At 33.2% G+C, this 22832-nt stretch overlaps 1 protein-coding gene across 1 annotated transcript in view; it reads left to right on the plus strand.

Annotated features, from left to right (window-relative positions):
• LOC118182058 (uncharacterized) overlaps window positions 1-15255 on the plus strand; it is a 50719-nt gene extending 35464 nt beyond the window's left edge. Inside the window, exon 2 of the mRNA XM_035351336.2 lies at window positions 12006-15255. Coding sequence (XP_035207227.1) covers window positions 12006-14210 — 2205 coding nt within the window. The 3' untranslated portion in view covers window positions 14211-15255. The remainder of the gene's footprint in view (window positions 1-12005) is intronic.
• The last annotated feature ends 7577 nt before the right edge of the window (window positions 15256-22832 follow it).

Consider the following 22832-nt stretch of genomic DNA (forward strand, 5'->3'; position numbering starts at 1 on the left):
TTTTATCTTTGTTCTACAATCAATTTGTACTAAGATAAAAATCTCAGATTTATATAATTTATGTAAACTGATAGTGAAATGAATAATTAACTCATTTAAAGTACAAATAACATATCAGTAATAGAAATTACAGAAAATTTAATTTATTTTTCAAAATATTCTTAGATTTTTCTCATTATTTTAAAAACTTTCAATTCAACTCTAGTTGTTTTATGTGTTGGTTTTTGTGTTCGAATGAGGGCTTAAAGTTATTTTCTGAGGATTTTTCCTTGAACGTATCTCAAATGAATACAATAAAGAACTATCATTAAAGTTTGCAACAAAGAAACTTGAAACAAACATATAAATTAAGAAAAGTGTTGATAAAATGGCGTATAACTAGAAATTGGGTAACTGAAACTTTTATTTCTATAGGGAAAGTTTAATGCAAGAAATATGTATATACATATATATATATGTGTGAAGCAAAATAATACCCTTGAACGGCTTCGGATATCTTAATGCTCATGATATGTGTAGTACTAGCATACAAATTCAGAGTTGGGGAAAATTAAAATAAAATTGTAAGATACTTTCTCCCTTCTTTCCGAATGCCTTCGTGGTGTAACTGAAAGCACACTCAAAGCGTGTTGGAGAGGTCTAGGGTTCGAGTCACGGCGAGAGCATTACACATGTCACGGCGAGGGACTGCTATAAGGGCATTTCACATATACTATTTCAAAATAACCTAATGATTTTACAAGAGGCGCCCGAACTAAAAAGATGGTGACGGTAATTCGTCACCCAGGATTTAGGGATTGGGTCCCCTACTCCTCAGTCGCCCTTTAAAAAGGAGGAGTATATAAGGTATTTTCTTTCTTCTTTCTGCAATCATATATAGTACTGGCAACTGTAATCACTTTATGAAATCATAGGAAATAATCCATGAAATAACAGCTGTGAAAAGTATAATTCTAAGGAATAATAGACCCAAGAAATATTGATTTTACGTAACTCTAAACAACACCAGCTAATTTTATTGAATTAAATTAAATTATTATAGTTTCATTCATTTAATTAGGGCAAAACATGTGAAGGCTATCTGCCCAAGCAGAGAAACGCCTTCGTGGGGGACTTTCTAAGGGAAACTGACTCGTATACATGTTACAAATGGGGGAAAACACACATGCAACCCATTTTGACTTACGTACATGCAGAATAAAAGGCTCATTTTTCCTAAAAATGCTGTAAAATGGGTTTAAATGATTTTTTCCTTGAGGTCTGTAAGTACGTACTTGTATATCTCAAAAATAATTAGCCGTAGAACGCTGAAATTTCCTTTATGCGACTGCTATAAGATCTAGTTGTGCACTACCCTTTTTTATTGCAGTTGTCATTACCCAAATATGTATATATGCACTCCCCGGGTTAAAAGTCTTTACCCGGTCTTTAGTTTTGCAATTTTTGTCCTAGACATATATTTCCTTTTACACAAGTGTTTTAAACGATGTAACTGTTCCTGTTTTGGCAATGTCAAATTTAAAAAATATATAAATATTTAGGACAAATAAAAGAATCTAACTCTTAATGCAGTCTCTCTGTTCCTATACTAACATTTGGGAAATTTTTATACCAGTTATGAAAAAATAAAAATAAAAGAAATTTGACTCAACGTGTGACATAAATTGAATGAAATACTTAATTTCAAAGTATGCAATTTTTAATGTTATTTTCAACTTGCCCTGAGAGATCGGTTAATTAAGTTAGGATTACTAGAGGAAACAAGTTTAAAATCATGTCCATCCAAAAAACTGTATAATTTAAAAGGCAAGGAAGTCATGTAGCATCCTCATCAGATTTTTTTCCTTTAGTCTCAAATCCCTGTTACTACTGCTTAATCGTATTTAGTTAAACTGCTATACGGCTGAAGATCTTTCACTTTTCTGAGTAACATGACAGAGTACGAAAAAATATGTTTCGTTTTTGAAGATAAAATGAAAAAGAAATTTCAGGGAATGGAATGCTTTTGGTGAATTAAAGAAGAGCTTGTAAGAAGTCTTGTATTTCCATTATCCATTCTTCAAGCTATAAGGAAAATAAGGGAACTAATGATAAAGATTTTTTTTCCTGTAATAAAGTCTTCGCGGGAATCTCAAGGAAGAGGTCTTTAAAAAATATTTACAACAATGATTTAAGGTATGTGTTCTTAAATTTCTTCCAAAACGTTTCTCGCATATATGAGGTTTTAAAATACAGTTCTTTAGAACGCAATGGACATAGAAACCTTATTTCTACTTGCCCTGGAGTCGCTGGGTTGCATTTATGGTCTGATAACTTACCCAATTAATAAATCACAGTCTAGGGTTCAACTAATCAACAGATTCTTTTTTTCCAAAACCTATAAATTAGCCGGAGTTGTTAAAAGATCTGGTAGTTTGATTACTAGTAGTTTGATTTAGGTTCAAACCCAGGAGAGGAATGGTTAATATATTTTTTGTATGCTTCCACAGGGTTATCATAAAAAGGAGTTAGTTCTCCTTAGAAACTCCCCAAGACGTCTCCCTTGAATATTCTCTCGCATTATTCAGTTACCCATGAACTATTATTTGCCTTTCAAATGTCAAGTGATATTCGCTTAAAATGACTACACCTTAAAACTTACGTTCAACAGTTATGGTATGTTGCTACAAATTAGTGATTACTGACATGATAAAATTTGTTACTTCGTTGTTCTGATCCCTGTTCTCTGTCTTTATCTCGATGGGTATTTCACACTTCCCTCTAAGTCACTGGATTTTAGCTCGCATACATACCTCAGCATAAGGGTTTCGCACCTCAATGCTTCATGAGTAGCACAGCTGTCTTAATCTGACACAGCTATACTGAATCAAACAAAAAAAAACTATCTTCTTCAATTGAAATTTTTTAACTTCAGATACAACGGAGCTAGTCGACACATGGAACAGACTCCATTAACTCAGATAAATCTTAGTGCAAATGGCCCTTTAAGAGACGTTCAGGTTAGGGTTTACCAGAACTAATGCAAACATCTGGCACTACCGACATAGGTCCAAGGCGTTGAAAATACCACTTTTTCTTCAGTTGAAAAATTTAACCTTCAGGTATAGCTGAGCTAATCAACACAAATCTGGCACAACCGACATGGCTTCAAAGCTTTGAAATTAAGACTTTTTCTTCAGTTGAAAAATTTGAACTTCAAGTATAGCTAATCTAATCGACACATGAAACTGCATCCGTTTGCTAAGATAAACACCAGTGTGATTTCATGTTAAGATTCAGATTTTTCAAAGTACAGAAAATTGTTTTTTCGATTCCGTAGAGCAGGGTCGGATCTTTCAGGTAACTCCATTAGCTCAGATAAACCCTAGCATGTAGTGTCCTATACTCCGATAAGCGTAGTGCAGCCATCAGCCGAAAGAGAAAATAATCTTCCAGCAAACTGTTGGACAACTGGGCTGTTTTGGTTTGACGGCTTTAACAATGAATTAGCAAACGTAAGCTCTCGAGTTCAAACATAGCTGATAAATCCGGCATTTTGAATGCAGATGATATTCTCCTCAAAAGATGGTGCATTAAAATGCATTAAAATTGTTCCAAAGTCCATTATTCAGTACATATGGTGGTAATTGTATTCTCATGTAACGCAGTTTCCCCTTTTATGCTTGTATTTCTCTTATATTACGCAATTTTAATTTTTCTACTGGAGACTTGAACTTTTATGCCGTACCCAACTTACCGCAATGAAGCTCGGCAATGATAAATTCCGTCCTTTTTACTTTTAAGTGTGGATTTCCACTTTTCAGGTGTTTAAGTTGAAGTCAAGTAATAAAAATCTGTTTTAACACAGCATTTTTAACTTTCTCCTAGCAGAAAACTGAAAACAGACGAATTTATTCAAGGATCTTAAAATGAGCTCGGCTGAAAGTTTTTGCTGAGAAAAGAAACGATTCAATTCCATTTTGCCCGGTACTTTTCGATATTTTATTTACGTTCTTTTCCTTTGCTTTCAAAAACTAAATGACAGGAATTTATTTCGAAGAAAAGAGGTTAAAGTTTACTTTCGAGAAGAAATTCCGTCATCCTAAAAGAAGCGAAAAAAGAGAGAAGACAATTTGCGATCAAGAAAAACCGAAGCGCACGTGAAAACGAGAATTCTCTTCTACCTCCACTGTCACTCCATTTTCGCAGCTCAAGCAGTCTGTATACGTACATACGCATATACATATACATTTATATATCTCTGTGTATGGTCACATCCATACGAAACTCCAAACATATTAACGTCCGAATTTTATCTTAATTTTAAAATTTTCAATTTCTTTTTTAGAAGTTTAAAATAGCAAAACTGAAGGGAGGTCTCTATCGTTATTTCGCTAGGCGAGTTGCTTTCGTTGTAGGTATTTCTTCATGTTTGCAAGAAGCAAAATAAGATGTCTATTAACAGTTGAAATTTAGATCATCTGGTTGATTTCTGAGGCACCCACAAATAAACAACTTTTTAAATTAAAAAAATACGTTTCTATAAAGTAGAAAAGGATAATTTCTGGTGTAACGTAACGTGATTCAAATTAATTACAAGTAAGTGATGCAATATATAATATTTATAATAAATGCTCTAATTTTACATTAGATAATTATTTGGAATTCATTTAAAGTTTTGTTTCTTTTTGTAGAAGTGAATATGTTACTGTAGGATTCCGAAAAATTATATTTCTGTTTTTTAAGTAAACAGAAATATATTCTGAAAAATTATATTTCTGTTTACTTATATATTGAAACTCTTCAAAATAATAAATTTAAATATTGCATAAAAATATTTACAGCATGTGGTTTGTTTTACAGATAAAACAAATCATATGATTACTTACAAGTAATGTATAATGTAAATATCCTGTACATTTTAAGTATTTAAAACTGAGTAAGACTTCCGTATTAGCTATATATAGTATTTTTGTTTTGTAATTTGAATTTATGTTCATAAATGCCAATTCACTAGTCCATTCGAAATTTGGATGGATTTATTCCGTAGCAGATAGGAATGTATTAGTTTTGATGGCAAAAATGCTCGTTTGCTAATGTATCAGCTATCCATATATTGAAGATAATAAGAAAATAAGCTATTCAAGGAAAACTTCAACGAAAACCTTATATTTTCTCCTACGTTTCCTTATGCCTTCGTGGAGTAACTAGAAGCACACTCGACGCGTGCTCGGAAGGTCCGCAGTTCGAATCCCGGGGATTTCAAATACGGATTTCTTTTCAATTTCCTGGTTTTCTACATGACTCGGCCGTGGTGCCTGAACTGAAAACGTGTTGGGCGATAATTCGTTACCATCAGGATTTGGCCCCTTCAACTCGCCCTTTAAAAGAAGGAGGTATATAAAGTATTTTCTCCCTCGGCATACCTTTGTAGTGTAACTGGAAGCACACTCAATGCGCATTCTGGAAATCCGCAGTTCGAATACCAGCACATTTTTCACCATCCTTCATCGATATAACCTGATGACACTACAATGTTACTAAATTTTAAATATTGAAATTTCTTCTGAATTTTGGGAAAAAAAATTAATTTTGCGTTTGGACTTATAACAAAAACTAATTGCATTTTTACTTCTAAAATATAAGTAATGTCATCTTTCATTAGCATTTAATAAAAAAATAATAACAACAATATAATTAGCTTGTAGAATTACTAATAATTTTATTCAAAATTGTATCCCATTTAAAAGATTATTGATTACTAGAGAATCTGTTTTTGGTGTGTGTGTGTGTGCAAGCTATGGAACATTTTATACCCTTGCAAATGATGAAAACGATATTTTGCTTTAAAAATAATTGACTAATTTTGTTATAAATTAGTTTTGACCATTTAAATTTTCTTTTTCCTTAGACAATACTTCACCTTTGACTTACTTGCTATAAACAACGTCATTTGAAACCAGATTAAGTGTTTCTAATTTGAAAACGAAATATTTAGAAAAGAAACTTATTAAATAAATCATATTACTTTCAATATGTTGAAAATGAAAAAATTGACATAATTTATGGCTTTCTATGTTGAGCTAAATCAATTTTTTAATGTCGTTCAACGATTTTGAGACGCAACTCACAATAAAATTCGTATGTGCTAAACATAAACTCTAAATTCAAAATTAAGAATATTACGTGTGATAATTTTCTAGTATTATTAAGCACACTTTTCTTTTTATTTACATGATAATATAGAAAGTTTAAACAACTATGATAAAATGATATAAAATTTATAAAACAGTCTCAACTTTATATTTGATCTTTATTTAATTGACCGATCTGCCTGAATAATGTTGTACAATAAATTTGTACTTACTTTTTACCTGATAAATACTTTTCTCTCGCATAATATTCCTCGCTGAATACTACAAGAACTTCAATGAAAACATTCTCGAAAAGTATGACTGTTATTTTATTTCGATGTTTCCTCGTAGTGAAAGACTCAATCCATTTAAGGTTTCAGAATAAAAGATAAGAAGATAGCAAACCTTAACAAAAGTGTATCAAAATAAACAAAACATTAAAAAAAAAAATTTGCTTGTAAAATTATACTAAGTAATTCAGAATTTCTTAATCAATGATAAATACTTGAAGCTTATTGTTTGTTGTTTTTGCTGTTTCTTCTTATTTTCATTTGTCTGACGTATTCAGCCCAAGCCCACGAAATTCCTCGTGGCAAGGAGTGCTAGATTACGCCTGCCGTTGGCAACAAAAAGCCTTAAGCACTTTTCAGGTAGCAATGCGATTTTGCTTAGTTCCGCCCTCGATTTTGATGGAGAACGCCCCGGGGGCGGGTCCGAGGTTCTCTCATCCCTCTCCCCTTTCACCGAACCGCACGAGAGGACTTTCGGCTCGCCGCATATTGGAGTGCCGCCATGCCACACCGCGACACTATACATTTACAAACACATATTCCTTCTCCGGAATTCGAACCCGGGCCTTTCGGCACGGCAGTCAGCGAGGCAAACCACTAAACCGGTTGAGCGGCGCTTATTTAGTTTACTAATACTAAAAGTACCAACTCTTCTCAAATAGTTCTCAGTGACAATGGTAATCTTGAATCATAAAATAAGATTTCTTCACATCCCTGCTAAAAATGCCCCGTAGAAACCCATAAAATTTTTTTACGGGGAATTGGCCTACGGGTACCCGTACAGCTCTGCTGGTACCCGTAGGCCAAATCCCCGTAAAAACCCATAGACAGAAATCCGTACAACTGTACGGGTACCCGTAGGCCAAATCCCCGTAAAAACCCATAAAAAGAAACCCGTACAGTTGTACGGGTACCCGTAGGCCAAATATCCGTAAAAACCCATAGAAAGAAACCTGCATGGCTGTACGGGTACCTGTAGGCCAAATACCTGTAAACAGAAACCTGTACAATTGTACGGATGCGAGTAGGCCAAATGTCTGTAGAACTGTAGGCACTATAAACAAAATCCCAGTAAAAATCCATAGCCAAAAATCAGAACTTTGCATGCATATCCATTGGCCAAATTTCCACGGGTATTCATATACAGAATCCCTATAAAAAACAATACACAAAAATAGAACTGTAAATCAAATTTTCATAAAAACATAAACCAGCAGAAGTACATAATTAGCACTGAAATGTACAGAACTAAATGGCTGGAAAGCATGTAAAGTAATTTTAAATAAAATTCAATGCAAATAAAAAATTTTAAATATCTAGAAGCCTACGAGCCCCTGTCCTTAATGCACGTCAATATCTATAAACATGTTACAAAATATTTGTATAAATTCTCTTTACAAAATTTTAAACTACCTTTATATAATTTTGAAAATAAAATGAAGAGAAAGATAATAACCAAAGTCATGATTCACAACCATCTAATGATATATGTACATATATGTAAGAAAAATAAGGAATAAGGAAAAGATTAAATTAGCAGCATAAAATTAATTTTCCTTCTCTATTCTAAAAACAGTAATCTTTCTGCACTGCATCACTTCGAGATTAATTCATGTTATATGACTCTTACATAATTTGATGTTGTAAAAGAAACTAAAACTCAAACAGCCAATAGTAATTTTATAGCAGTATTAACTATCAAATACGAGTAAAAGTGCATGGAGAACCAAAATTAACTCGGTCTGAATTAAGATTTCACCCTTAACATAACGTATTTGCTTTTTACGCTTTGGCCTAGCTGGATTGCAGTCTGTCTGCTCCTTGTTTCTTACTACACATTTATCAAAAATGTTAATTTTTGGAATAGGCATAAATAATGTGCCAACTTGTTTGTGGTTGCAACATATTTGCTGAAATTAAAGTTGAATTAAATCTACCTCAACTGCCAAATTTCTTATTCATTGTGGATTGGAGTTTCAATATCTCTAAGCCGTCAAAATTCTTGCTGTTCATTACGGATTCAGCTGCTTGTATTCGACTACAGAATCTATTACACACACACACACACACACACATATATATATATATCATTTCATTTGATGGTTGCGAATCATTACTTTGACTGTATATATATTATTGATTTCATCATAAATATATACATATAGTATCTCACTGCATATATTTGTATTTCAGTCCTTTAATTGGGAAATTAAACAATTGTATTTAATCACATCAGCTTGTTTAACAATTTGATACCTAATGAGAAATGTATTGCCAAAGGATGGTACTTTCTAGCATCTGCTTAAATTTTAAGTTACCTACAGTGCACTAAACCGAATTAAAAAACCAAATTAGAAGAAACCCAAATTTTCAGGAAAAGAAACATTATTAACAAGCAAGCAAAAAGAATACGGGACTTGCAAATTAGAAACTTAACATAGAGTTCAAATTTAGCATACTTGCTATCCCCTTAAGGCTCGCTTACCACTAATAGTAACACCCTCCAGTTTATTATGGCACTCATACACATAGATGTTTTGCGTGGAAGAAAGGATGAATCCTAGAATATAATGTAGTGAAGAAATAATAATGGCTAATCTTTGGAATATGGTAACAGGTAGTTTGGCGACATTTTGGTAAGGCGATAAAGGTTACTAGCTAGGACTTTAGCTTTTGAAAATTAAAGTATGCATAAAAATGATTATATGTGTTTTAACAAAATAGCACAAAATATTTAATGTAAAAAGGTGGTTCTAGTCTCATACTTGTAAAGAAAAAAAGACCAAAAAGAAAAAACAATGTAAGCTACTATGATCATCTAAATTTTCACATAATTTTAGTAGTGGAAAAAAGATTCCTTAAGCTTGTATGTCTTGTCTACCCCATTCAATAAGTAATAAACACATTAAATATTTCAATGTTTATTTCATTAATAAAACTTACCTTTTTTGCTCGCGAAATATAATTAGTACATTTTTTAAAACGTAAAAAGTATTCTTTTTGCTCGGCCACATCACATTAGTCGAAAAATTGAAAATTGAATCATGCAAGATCATTTTTAAGTAAGGTATGCTCAAATTTATTAGTACATAATATTCAAATGATAAAGCATTTACACGAACAAGCTTTAAAAAAGTATTTCTAAACTGTAATCAAAAAAATAAATTTTCCAAAATACAATTTCAGTAGAATGCAAAAACTATATTTCTGCATATGATCACTGAACCAAATTATCAAGTCTGAAATTATCACTTTTCAGTCTTTAAGCACATTGTTTTTCAGGATAAAAGTAAAGATGGAAAATCAATTACACGCTCAGAAACTCCATTTCACAACTAGTCAGTTATCAGCAACGTTCTCTCAAACATTAGACACGATTACACGTGCATGGCTTTAGTGGTATATTCATAGTCAGTGCTGATATTTTATTATTTATTATTAATTTCTAAACAGTAAAACATAGTAAAATTTGTAATACAGTAAAGCATAGTAAATAACATATTGCATTACTACAACCACGAAGAAAATAACACCACCATCGCACAACAATAACTAGGGCGACGCCATATTGCTTGTTTGGGAAACTTCTGAGAGTGGGGGAGGGAGGGAGAATTTGTTTCTTCACGTCAGCGTTAACAGAGAGAAAAGTTTTGCGATTGTGAATGAACTTGTTCGCGTTAAAGAGATGTTGGTTGATACCGGTGTTTATTTGTAATATCAGAAATGTAAGTGCTTATGTGTGTGTATTCAGAGAACCAACTCGTAGCAAAAACCACCTCCCTAAGACGACCGCCTCTGAAAGGGACCAGTATTTCTGAAAACATAAGTATACTTTGGCATTGAATATTCCCTCTGTAAGGCGACCATTCACAAAGAAAATTCTGCTAGTGTGGCTGGTCGCCTTAGAGAGATTCATTCCGTAGATGCAATCTCCCTAAGACGACCACCTCTAAAAGATAACCGTATCTCTGAGAACGTGAGTATATATGTTGGTATTGAGCATCACCTCTCTAAGGCGACCACTTTCAAAGATGAATTTTTATTTGCGGCTGGTCGCCTTAGAGAGACCTCGTTGTGTGTGGTGTATATGATTACTGTTATTGTTTCCGAAAAACAATTTTTAAATCAAATAAATAAGCGTATTTAGTAAAAACCCTCTCTAAAACGACCACCTGCGTTTCCAGATTACTCTGATGGTCTTAAAGAGATCATATTTTCATTCTGTCAATTTTATTGTTTACAAGAAGTCTATTAACGTCAGATAAAAAAATAGCATAAACCCATATAAACCAACAGAAGATTTATTATTATATTGATACCAGTAAGAAAACCAGTAAAAGTCAATATAAACCTATACAAACCAGTACAAAGTTCTGCCATTGATGTTGGTTGTATGGGTGTCAAGTGATACCAGTAAGAAAAACCCACAGAGATCAATAGAAACCAGTAAAAGTCAGTAGAGACCATCAAAAATTCTATAGGTACCAGTAGAAAGTTTTACTGGTTTCTATGGGTCATTTTGAAACCAGTAAGAAAAACCCACAGAGACCAACAGAAACCAGTAAAAATCAATAAAAACCCACAAAATCTTATGGGTACCCATAAAAAGTTTTACTGGTTTCTATGGGGCATTTTTAGCAGGGATGAGCACAATTAATAGCTCTTCGAATACAAAAATATATTGAACAAATGCTTTCATGCTTAATAAAATTAACTAATAGAACTTAAAAAAACAGAAGATTCGAAATCAAACGAGTTAGTTTTTCGAACGATTCGAAAGTTAACTTCAAACATATTTTTCAACTCATACTCAATTGATTGCCATTGAGTTTTAACTAAAGTTTTCTCTCACGATTATCATAAGGGACAAAGAAAATGGAAAAATAGATTTCATAAATATACGGCGTACAAAAATTTTATGTGAGGTTACAAAACAAGGGACAAAATTAATGATAATAATAAAATATTGCGCGTAATCACTATTTGTTTTCCTTATGTAACACATTTGAAAAGAATTTAGGAGTATTTTTGTAGTTATTTTAACTCAATATAATACGTTGACTTATTCAACAAATAACAAAAGGTTAAATATAAAAAACAACGTTTAGAAAAATTGCTTTTAATTTCTACATAAAATACGTACAGTATTTTTCTAATCATTTCTTCTTGTATATACCTAAATCTACATATCATCGTTTTTTATTGAAACATTTAAACTTGAAGAATTAATTTCGCAGCAAATATACCACTTCTCAAATCTTCCAGCATTATGCTTACTTTTATTTAGTAAATCTGCTTCATTTTCTTTGTATTCCATTCCATGATACTTTTTACCCTCTCAATCATATTATGCTTGCAACAATTTTATTTAATGATTATTGTTTTTAATTCATACCCTTTTCCAGCCTTCCCACACCCTACCATTTGTTCCAGACATTTCTGCCATAAATTCAAATTTTTAAATAATTTAAATTTATAAAAGCACTAATATATATTTTAAAAAAATTGATGTAACAAGTGTGTATCAGTTACTACGTATTTTATGACTTTGTACGTCATCATATTCTCGGTATTCATTAAAATTTTAAATTTTCCTTTTCAGGTCATTGTGTTTTCTTGCATCTGTTTATTCAGCATATCATCCGCAATACCACTGACTAAAGATAGAGGTCAAGGGCCTGTACTAGAGTCTTTACATTATCCATTTTTAAGTGGAACGTATGACAGTTTTTTAAATGATAAAGATATTTCATTTAAAAAGATTTCAAAGCGGAGTACAGACTGGTCTCTAAAACTGCCTGTTTCAGTTGCATCAAAAAGTTCTAGACAAACCGCACAAGCAAGTGAAACTGTTGAAGTAAGTTCAAGATCTCCACAAATAGTGCGTAGATTCAAAAGTCAGAAGAATTATAATCAACAAAAACAAGATCATGAAAAAGTAGAAGTAAGCTCATCTTTATCTCATGAATCACAAAAGCTACTTAATTCTTCCTCACCACCTGAAGGTAAACCTAAGCAGGTAACACCCTCACGCGATACCACTGAAGTAAGCGACAAACCTCTTAGATTAGTTCGTCGAATGAAAGCTCAAAATGGTTCCCAGCAACTGAAACAAAGTGGTGAAAATGTTGAAAAATTGCAATCTCCAAATCCAGAGCAATTTTCTTCGGATGGTCGCGGTAAAGTAGTCCGTGTCCGAAAATTTAAGAAAAAGCCTACTCGGAAGACCACTACTGCAAAAACAACCAGTACAGTAAAACCAACTTCTCCTGTACCAAAAACTGCAGCTTCAACGCCATCAAACTATGCTCATATCACTGTAATTAATAAGCAAGAAAGAAATCCTAAAAAGAATAGGAAGAACAAAAATAAAAAGTATACAAATATATGGGTACCTACTACACCATTCGGAGAGACAGCTAAACAAAACAGCATAAATTATGTTACTAAATTACCAGAAATTGAAATGAATCCCAATGATTATCAGACCTACAAGGTAAATAATCCTATAATATATGCTGACAGTAAGCATAGCCCACAGCCTAACACATTCGGCGCTGTTCCTATTGCTAATCAAAGACCTTCCCTAAATGATAATTTTGGAAATCGTTTTTCAGTGTCTCAAAGGCAATCGAAAGACATGAAAGATTTTGGAAATATTTCACCGCCAGCTGAAGAAGGTATACAGCAAGCTAACCAGAAGTTTAGTGCCGATGGTAATCGAAAGTTTTCAATTCCATTTGAAAAATTCTGTTGCGGTTCACCCCCAAATTTTAATGAACAGAAGTATAAAGCCTCTCCTGTTGTTGTAGATAGGCCTGCTGGTCGAGTGAAACCTAAAATGCAGCAAGTTGAACCACCTGTTACGGAGTACAGAATATCGACAACGACTTCTCCAGCCTCCCACACACCTTCTTCGCCAACCGAGGAATTTGTTTTAGTCACACAGATTCCAGAGCAAAGGTCAGGAGATGGTCTAATCACAAACTCTAACAGAGAATCGAAACTCTATACAGCAAAAGGTACTCAAATTGCCAATGCAACATCTCCTTCCGTCACTAAAGCTTTAGAGAAGTCAATGGAACCTACTCCATTACCAAGACATCCAGTCCAAAATGTAAGATTGCTGCATCATCAGTTACCACGACAAAGAGGAGCAATAAATTTGTACAATCAACAACATCCATTCATGGATCCTTTCTTTGATACCCCAAGAATGGTGTCCCAAGGTCCTCCAAATGTCTATCATGAGTCTCTTGGTGGGTATCATCAGATTCCAAATGGATATCATCAACCAGAAAATAGTTATTCTTTGATGCCAACGTCATTGCACCTTCCATTTTCACAGTTTTATGCATCAAATGTACCCCAGAGTGAAGAATATATTTTTGAACCTTATCCAACATCAGGAGGATTTGCGATGCCACCCTTCCACCATAGTCCTCATCTGCGATCTCTAAGACGTTCTATTTTAGATTCATATGAAGATTCTACAACTGCTCATCCGACAACAGAATTTTCTATTCCAAAATTCGAAATCCCATCAATTGATTTTAATGATAAAGGATGTAAGACAGTTTACAAAGAAGTAAAGTCACTCCCTGCAGATGGCGCTAAAAAAAGAAGCTCTAAGGAGACAGCGAAAGCTTTCATAATGTCGAGAGAATGTTACTTTCCAGAAGGTGTACCAACAACCAAGATACCTGGTGAGAGAAATAAAGGAAGCCAGGCTACCACACCCACAGCTCAAGAAATTTCCAAAACGATTGACGAACTTTCGAGCAATATTGAAAGAACATCAAAGTAAAACTTATCCAATAATAACAAAATGAGAAGAAAATGAATAGGCTTTCATCTTGACTATGTTTTCTTAAACATCATACATATTTGTAAAGTTGTATTCCAAAAGGCATATTTAGATAATGAATGCCTTGAATTTTCCGGAATTTCCAATATATATAAAAGTCATTCTGCCGTGCTTAAAGATATAATTGTTATAAAATTTAATCTTAAGCTATTTTAAATATGTTTTAATTGTTTACTAAAAGAATGATTTACAAACTATATCGAAATTGCAATAGTTATTACATCCCAATCAGCTGCGATTATTTTGTTATGTTTAATATCCTTCTTTCGCTTAGGTCAAAAATTAGAAACAGCAAATAACAAAGTGAACTGCTTATGTATAATTCCGGAAACAAATAAAGGCAAAACTAAATTAATGAAGAAAATATATACTCATATTACAATCAATTTACCTAATGGAAACGAATCCGTGAAACGATTCCAGCAACTATGATTCCATAATATTTTGCATTAAGTGCAAATTCGTGCTAGTCATTACGGAGGAATAACTATTCCTTAAAATTCACATTTTTAATCTTACGCTACAAATGTGATTATAGATAGTCCCTCTATTTCTCAAGAAAATTTTCAGTTTTCTCCGTGTCTTGAATATTTTATAAATACATAAAGCTAAATAAAAATTAGACGGGAGCTACAATATTAAGAATTTGAGAGAAAATTTCTTGCTTCTAAGTCCAAGGCAAACAAATATAACAAACATTATCAGAAAAATAATTTCTCTCATCTTCTAGCTAACATAATTATTTTACTTGGATACTTTTCATTAATCGGAAAACAGTTTACATTTCTGATGTTTATTTCTGATGTTTTACTACGTATAGTTTTGTATATTTAAAAAATAAATTGTAAAATAAGGTGTGTTTAGCTATATGTAAAAATGCTTTTGTGATAAGAAATACTACATTTTGTTTTTATTGTTTGGTTTATGGAAAAGTGTAGTGTTTTTTTAACTAATACGTAGTATTATTAAAATTTTTCATTCTCTGTGTTTTAATTTTATTTCAATGAAGAACTCACTAACTGGGAAAATATAATTTGACACACTTATTAGATTAAGTAAGTGTTATTTCTAGCAATTTTATTAGCTAAATTTTATAAGAAAGTAAAGTTCGAAAACAAGCCCAAGCCTTGTTAACAAGTCTAATTGCTTATACTATTTCTCAGGAAAGTTAATTAATATTTTGATATAAAAATTATTGATTTCTAAAACGTGTATTATTATAGATTTAAAGGAACATTTTAAAATGATTTGAAATCAACAAATATCTAGCACAAATACATAGCTCTACCAAATGATTAAAGAAAATCAATATTCTGAAATCTGAATTCGTCAGCTGTGTGATAATCATCAATATTTTAAATCACTATATGCTTAATTCAGAAGTTAAACAAAGACAAACACAAAGAACAGCAACAGACAGAGACAAAGAACAGCAACACATTAATGGGACAGAAAAACATTTTATGAAATGTTGCACTGCAACAGGTGTTCGAAATTACGACAGAAATCCTCTTGCAGGCCTGACAGCGGCGCTGCGTGTTATTTCTTATGTTCTAGAAGATTTATGGCGTGTCATGTATCCTCTTGGCAGCTATAAATATTCGAGCGACGCGGTCTTCAACTGACGGAACGGGCTTCTCGTGCACCATACCCTTCATGTTACCCAGAAGAAGTCCATATATGACAGGTCCGACAATCTGGCAGGAAAATGAACCGGGCCACCAAAACCTATCCACCGTCTTCCAAAGTTTACGTCGAGGTGTCGACGGACATCAGTCGTGTAGTGTGGAGAAGCGCAGTCATGTTTGCATCACAGGGAGCTGCGTTACGACAGAGGAACATGTGCTGCGTCAAGAAGTTTGGGCAGGTGTGCTTGCAAGATCAGCTATGCCATACCCTCCAAAGGACTGGGCAGAAGGTATAGTCCAATAAGGTAGTTGGGGCAAACATTAATCGAGAAACGCTCTTAAGCTGCACGTGTTTGCGTACTATGAGGGTTTTTTAAAAGACCAAACATGGGCGTTATGCTTATTTAAGGCTCCTTCACGTGTGAATAATATGGACGCCGCAAATGCACTGTCCGTATCACTCTGTTGCAGAAACCATGTAGCAAACATCTTCCGAAATGGATAATACTCAGGTTATAATTATTGTGTGCGATAAAGATGGTATGTGCATATTTGGTTTGCTGTGAGTATCTTCCAGACCAGGGGTTCTCAACTGGTGGTACGTAAGAGAAAAATAGGTGGTACGCAAAAAAGGCAAAGTATTTTTAAGTATTAGATTCAAAAACTAAAACCCCGTCATCCTAATTGAGCTTTTTCTTTAACACTCGTAAATTTTTTCGATCTGAGCTTTGTTCTAGAGTGGTGGTGGTAGCAGTACTTTGTATTGGTGGTAATAAAGGTTTCGTTTAGATGGTACACGTTAGTCAAAAGGTTGAGAACCGCTGCTCCAGACAATGGATTGAGATAAACCAACTTGTCGGGCTATCGCTCGGGTACTCATACTTGGATTGTCTTCGGCCAGACGTAAGACCGCCTCCTCATCGCCAGGTGTCCTCGTCGTTTGCTGTCAGTTCATTGTAGCTCTCGTTAAACAACCTGTCTCATGTAAGCTTTTTTTCACTCTTGCAAAGGTCTTGTGATGTGAAGCACGCCTGTTCATGTAAACTTCCTGGTACAACCGCTGAGTTTCGTCCCACTACAATCCGCAGCCCATGCAAGATCATCATGTCGATCAGTTCATCGTTTGAATACTCGTTCATCCTACTACCTCGGGAACGGATCGCAAATGACGACTTCCAGCAAGATCGCTGTTCACGCAATTTTCCGTTCAGCGCCATCTATCGCAAGACCGCCAGGAGGAATCTTCCACAACATAAGGAATTCAATGCAGCGCCGCTCTTAGGCCTGCCTGACGACTTCTGGTCGTAATTTCGAACAATTGTTGTAGTACAACCTTTCAATAAAATGTTTTCTGTCCCATTAACTTGCTGCTGTTTCTGTTCTGTTTCTCTGTTTTTTTTCTCTGTCTTTTCCTGTTCTTCTTTGTACCATAGCTCGCAATTACAGCATTTGCGCCCCTGCATTCTTATATGATTCCAATTTGTCTGTGTAACCCCTACGCAACCTGCAAGTTTGTCAGTCTGGTAGCGAATTACCCTGTATATATAGAGAAAAACGTTTAGTTTGGTATTTTGGGTTATTTAATTACGAGAAAACATTCGAGGGCTATCTGCCTAAGGGAAGGGATGCCATCATGGAGGGCTTTCTAAAGGAAACTAGCTTTTATACAGATTGCACACGCATGGGAAAAATCTCGAAAACGTCCATATAGCCAGCTCGTTCGAAGGGATTCGAACTCCGGACCGAACTACCAGTATTCAGCGACTTTACCGCTCGGCATCTATAAAGAGAGAAAGCGTCAGAGCAATAAAAAAGGAGGAAAATATAATATAAAAACATAATTTATGAAACTGTAAACTAAATAAAAGTTTGGAAGTAGTTGCAAAATATAAATTTTGAATATTATATATCTGAAATTAAGACAATCTTTAGATTTCTCCTGAAGTTTTAGTCTAAATCACTAAAATTATTGTTTGATTTATATTTACATTTTTACTTTTAAAACGAAATTTTAGAGAAACATAAAGGCTTAAGCATTTCCATCTAAACTTGAGAATGTCATATGTGTTACGGCGCTAGTGGTTAAGGGGTGTTGGAATATTACATTCTTTCCCCAAAATAGCAGGCTTCAAACTTTCTCTTTATGAGAGTATAAAAAGCACAGTTATTCACAGGTAAATTATACCCCTTTTATTAGCCAGTATTCCTTCCAACATACTCTATTCTTTACATTCAATTAATCATTCCATAACAATCATTCATCATAATTTCAAATAACTTTCTTTACTTATTAAATTCATTACACAATCATATTTTCTACAATTAATTTAATCCTTAAGTGATTAATGTACTTTTGTTCGTATAGTCAGTATCCCAAATAATATTTTCTACTCAAAATTACTATTTGATATCATCATTTCCATACATATTCCGAATAACTTTATTCATGTTTTACATGAATCACCTTCACAAGATAATCTAAAATTCGTACAATAATTCAAAGATACAATTATTAATCAAGTAATATTTAATAACAGAAATATCTTTCAGTTATTAAATATTACTTGATTAATAATTGTATCTTTGAATATTTTTGAAATATTTAATATTTTTTGAAAATAACTGAAAATCTTTAAATTCGTTACTTAGTTTCTTTCAAAATAATATTGAAACTTAAGTTTTTAATATTACAAAATATTTATTTGATATTTTCATAAAAACAATACCACAAAGTTAAAAAAATACCAATTATTAGCAATTTTACTATAAGTATTTTATATAAAAGTATTATGTGCTTATTTAATGAATAATTTACTGATTCCATAGTTATCACAAACTTTTAGCATATTGCATTTTCATAAATTTACAATGTGGATAATGAAATTGAGAGTAAAATATTAGTAAAGTAAATTATCAGAATGATTACATTGATTACGTTTAATTCATCCCAAACAATTTACATTATTATTCAAGTTATAATAACCACATCTAAATATATAGAAATATAAATAAATATATAATATTTTTTGAAAAATTCAAAATGCGTTCCACCAACATCAGCCTTGTTTCAAAGAAGAAGAGTGGAGTGTAATGTAGTTGAAGATCATATTTTTGAATTTTCGTGTGACGAATTGCATCATTAAAAACAAAATTCTGCGCAATTGAAAGCTCCTTCTTGTGAACAGTGAGACTGATGACCTAATCAGCACCAGAATGCTAAATCTTTTACATACGCATCAAATCATTTTATTATAAACTGACTTGCTGATATTTGAAGCAATGGAATATCTCATGTTTTAAAAAAATTATTGAATCGGATATGATGATACTGGAATTTTTTCCCATTCTTAAATAGTGCATCGAATTTGTAATGCAAGCGAGAATATGAAGAAATGGCTGAAAAAACTTTCCAAACTAAAGTCATTACGCTGCATTGAAGTAGCAAACAATGTATTATACTTTGCTGAAAGTTAGATCTTTAAACGAAAATGATGTTTCACCGTAGATGATTAAAGACAAAAAATCAAATCTGTAGGTATGACACGAGTTCTCTCATGCGTGTCAACTAACTGGTATAATTTGAACGCTTGTAGAGCCATTAGGTTTTTTAGTACAACGAATTAAAAGAAAGAAACACAAAAAATGAGCATTGCTCTCACAGAGACTCCAATCTGGACACCTCGAATACGCGCCGAATGTACTACCGTTACACTACGAAGGCATGCAAAAAAGAGGCAGAAATTGCCATCTATACTTCCCCTTTTATCGCCAAATCCTGGTGGTGAGGAATCATCATCCTCCACCTTTTAGTTCCTTTGCCACTGCAGAGTCATTAGGATATTTGAAGTAGGAAAATGGAAAATATGCAGTTCGCTCGCAGGGACTCGAACCTGGGCCTCTCGAATACGCGGAGTATGCTATCGAAACAAGACGAAGGTATACAGAGAGGAGGGAGAAAACACCTTGCACGTTGATGGCATTAAAAATTTATCGCATTAAAGATCTTAGTAGTCATGTCGACTTTTAAATTTCTTTTTTCCTCGTTACATTTGTAACTTAAGTAGCACTGCAGATCGAGGTCTACTTGCCCCCCAATTTCACACAAAGATCGACCTCAGCCTGCTCCCGTTTTTGATCACATTTGTGTCTTTTCTGCATCTTCAATTATAACGAATTTAGGTGGAGTAAAGTAAAGGATTTCAGTGAAGTAAACAAATTGCATTTTCATAAATTTATAATGTGGAGAAAGAAATGAAGAGTAAAGTATTAGTTAAAAACTATTGCCTAATTTAGTTACAGTGACATCCGGCAGATGGAGCTATATCATTAAGGATGTCACAGAGATATCAATTATAAAAGAAATTACGTAGGTAAATGCTAGAACACTAATCCTCATTTTCTCGTTACCTGGTAAAACATTTGTGCGAAACTGTTATCAAATAGCAACTGTAGCAATCTTTTTATTATTTCAAAAATATGAGGCATGAAGAGAGGCCAATACTTTTTATATGACTGAAGAAAACTGTTGGAAATTTGAGACAGCTGACGTTTTAAAAAATCTTCCGCGAAGACGTTTTAAACGAAATCCACAAACTGAAGAGCAAAGACCGAGCTACAGACTGCGCTGTTACATATAACGTCATTTGAAAAAGAAAGTAGTTGTTTTACCAGGATCATCAACAAACGCAGAAATATATCAGCCTAAAAATTTCACGTCGAACTATCGTCGCATATGAAGCTGTATCGAGAGAACTAAGAAGATTCTATAAATAAATTCTGTACCATTTAGTCATAATTTCTGAATCCTAATTGACTCTATGTGTATATTCTGTTTCTTATTAGTCGGCTAATTGATTAAGAATAATTTTAAAATATTTTATGTCAAAATTTTTAAAAAAGGCGACATTTTATCAGTTTATGAGTTTTATTTTGAAAAATTTATTAAAATGCAATTTTTTGAATTGAGTACTTAATTTCGTGTCCTTTGGTATCCTTTATGTTCCAGAAATTTTCCCAGAAAAAATAAATAATTCTATAGAAGGGAAAAATTTTATTTTCAGTTTAAGTTCTCTTCTCCTTTAGAACTTAGCGATTACATTTTAATTATAATACTACAATACAAAGTCCGAAATCCGGACGTTCATTATCCGGATTGATCTAAAATCCGAACCTCAAAGCCACAAACAATTTTTTTTTAAATTTACGCATGCTAATTTAATCAGATGCGCATTTGATTATCAGACGTATCAGATGCGCATGCGTATCTGATATTTAATTCAACATAAACCCAGAAACGGCGGCAGAATAAGTCGGCTCCGGACGGCAGAATTTATGGAAGACGAAATTTTTGGAATTTGGGAAGCACCGAATGGCAAAATTAAGGGATGGGAAGTATTTATGATTTAGAAACCAAAGTTTAGGTACGGTGAAAATTTAGAACTTAGGAAAGCTCTTTGTAACAGAATTTAGGACCTGCACCAGGTCCTAAATTCTGCACCAGGCGGTTCATAGCGCCGGCCCTAGATAAAGCCTTAAGTATATGGGGGAGTTTATTTATTCAGGACTCAGATTAGTTTGAAGCATGTAAAAGAAATAAGCGTAGTTATAGTAAATAATTAAACTAATACAATTCAGGCTTAATTCAGTGCGCAATAGAAGCAAGACAAAATTTAGCGAACCAACTTGGCTTTCGTCACCAATCTTGTGATACACGTCTAATAATGTATAACGGACGCTATTAAGCTAGACTAAAATTATCTTTACTGATTCTAAGGCATTTCAATTAATGTAGGAGACTGCGCTGCTTCGTGATCTTATTCAACCAGCTTAATACTTTTTGCAGACTGTTATTATTACGGCAATTTTATAAAAACTAAGCTTGAACTTTTGATTATGTCGAAAAGAGTTTCCAATTCTGGATTTACAAAGGATCTACAAAGCGAAACCATGTTTTGATGTCCATTAAACAAAAAGTGGAATTGCTCCAAAAATGGATAAAAGCATATCCACCTCAAAATTATGCGAGGAGTATGGCATTGGAAAGTCCACTTTATATGACACAAACAAAAAGAAAAAGCCACATTTTGAATTTTTTGTGGAAGCATCTTAAACAGCTTACACTGAAAGAAATGTTTAATAAAGTAAACAAATAAATATTAAGCTTTTTTGTAAATTTTGATACCCTTTAGATCATAATTGCTCTTTATTTCATAAATTACGATTTCATATTTTTAATTGTATAATTTCTGCATGCCATCTTACCAGAATTAATTTGATGATCTATTATCCGGAAAAATCAAATATCCGAAATTGCCGAAGTTCCGACCATTCCGGATTTCGGACTTTGTACTGTACTGGAAAATACTGCTGCAAGATACTTTTAACACTTTTAGAAGATTATGCATATGCAATTGTAACAGATAATTAATTTATCAAAGGGTTTAACCATGCTTTCGTTTTCGGCAATTAACATGACTGTGATATAAAATAAATTAGAGAAGGAGGAAGAATAAAATGTCGCTTAATAATCTTATTGAAAGCAAAATTACAGAATGAGAATATGAATGAGTCAAGAAAACTGTTCAACAGAATACTTAATTATGGCAGACACAGAGCATATATCGCCATTTACTGAATGGGAGAAAAAAACGAAACAGGTGTAGAATTAATATTTTTAAGACTAGGGATAAATACAGATTAAAGCTTGAATCAGTAATCAAAACCGAAAGGTTTTCACGATTTTTAAGCACTCCAGAAAGTATAACTCGGTATTTAAATTTACCCAAAACGGCATTCTTCATCCAGCGATTTAGATTTCATACAGGGCCCATACATTAATAAAATTTTTCTCATTTTGGTTATGAATTATAATTTTATTTAATTTTTCCCTTTATATACGTCTTTGATGAGCTAATTTTCTGGTATAAAGTCCAGT

Source organism: Stegodyphus dumicola, chromosome 6 (genome assembly GCF_044657685.1).
Source record: "Stegodyphus dumicola isolate Sdum_Otavi_A_Nest chromosome 6, ASM4465768v1".
Lineage (NCBI taxonomy): Eukaryota > Metazoa > Arthropoda > Arachnida > Araneae > Eresidae > Stegodyphus > Stegodyphus dumicola.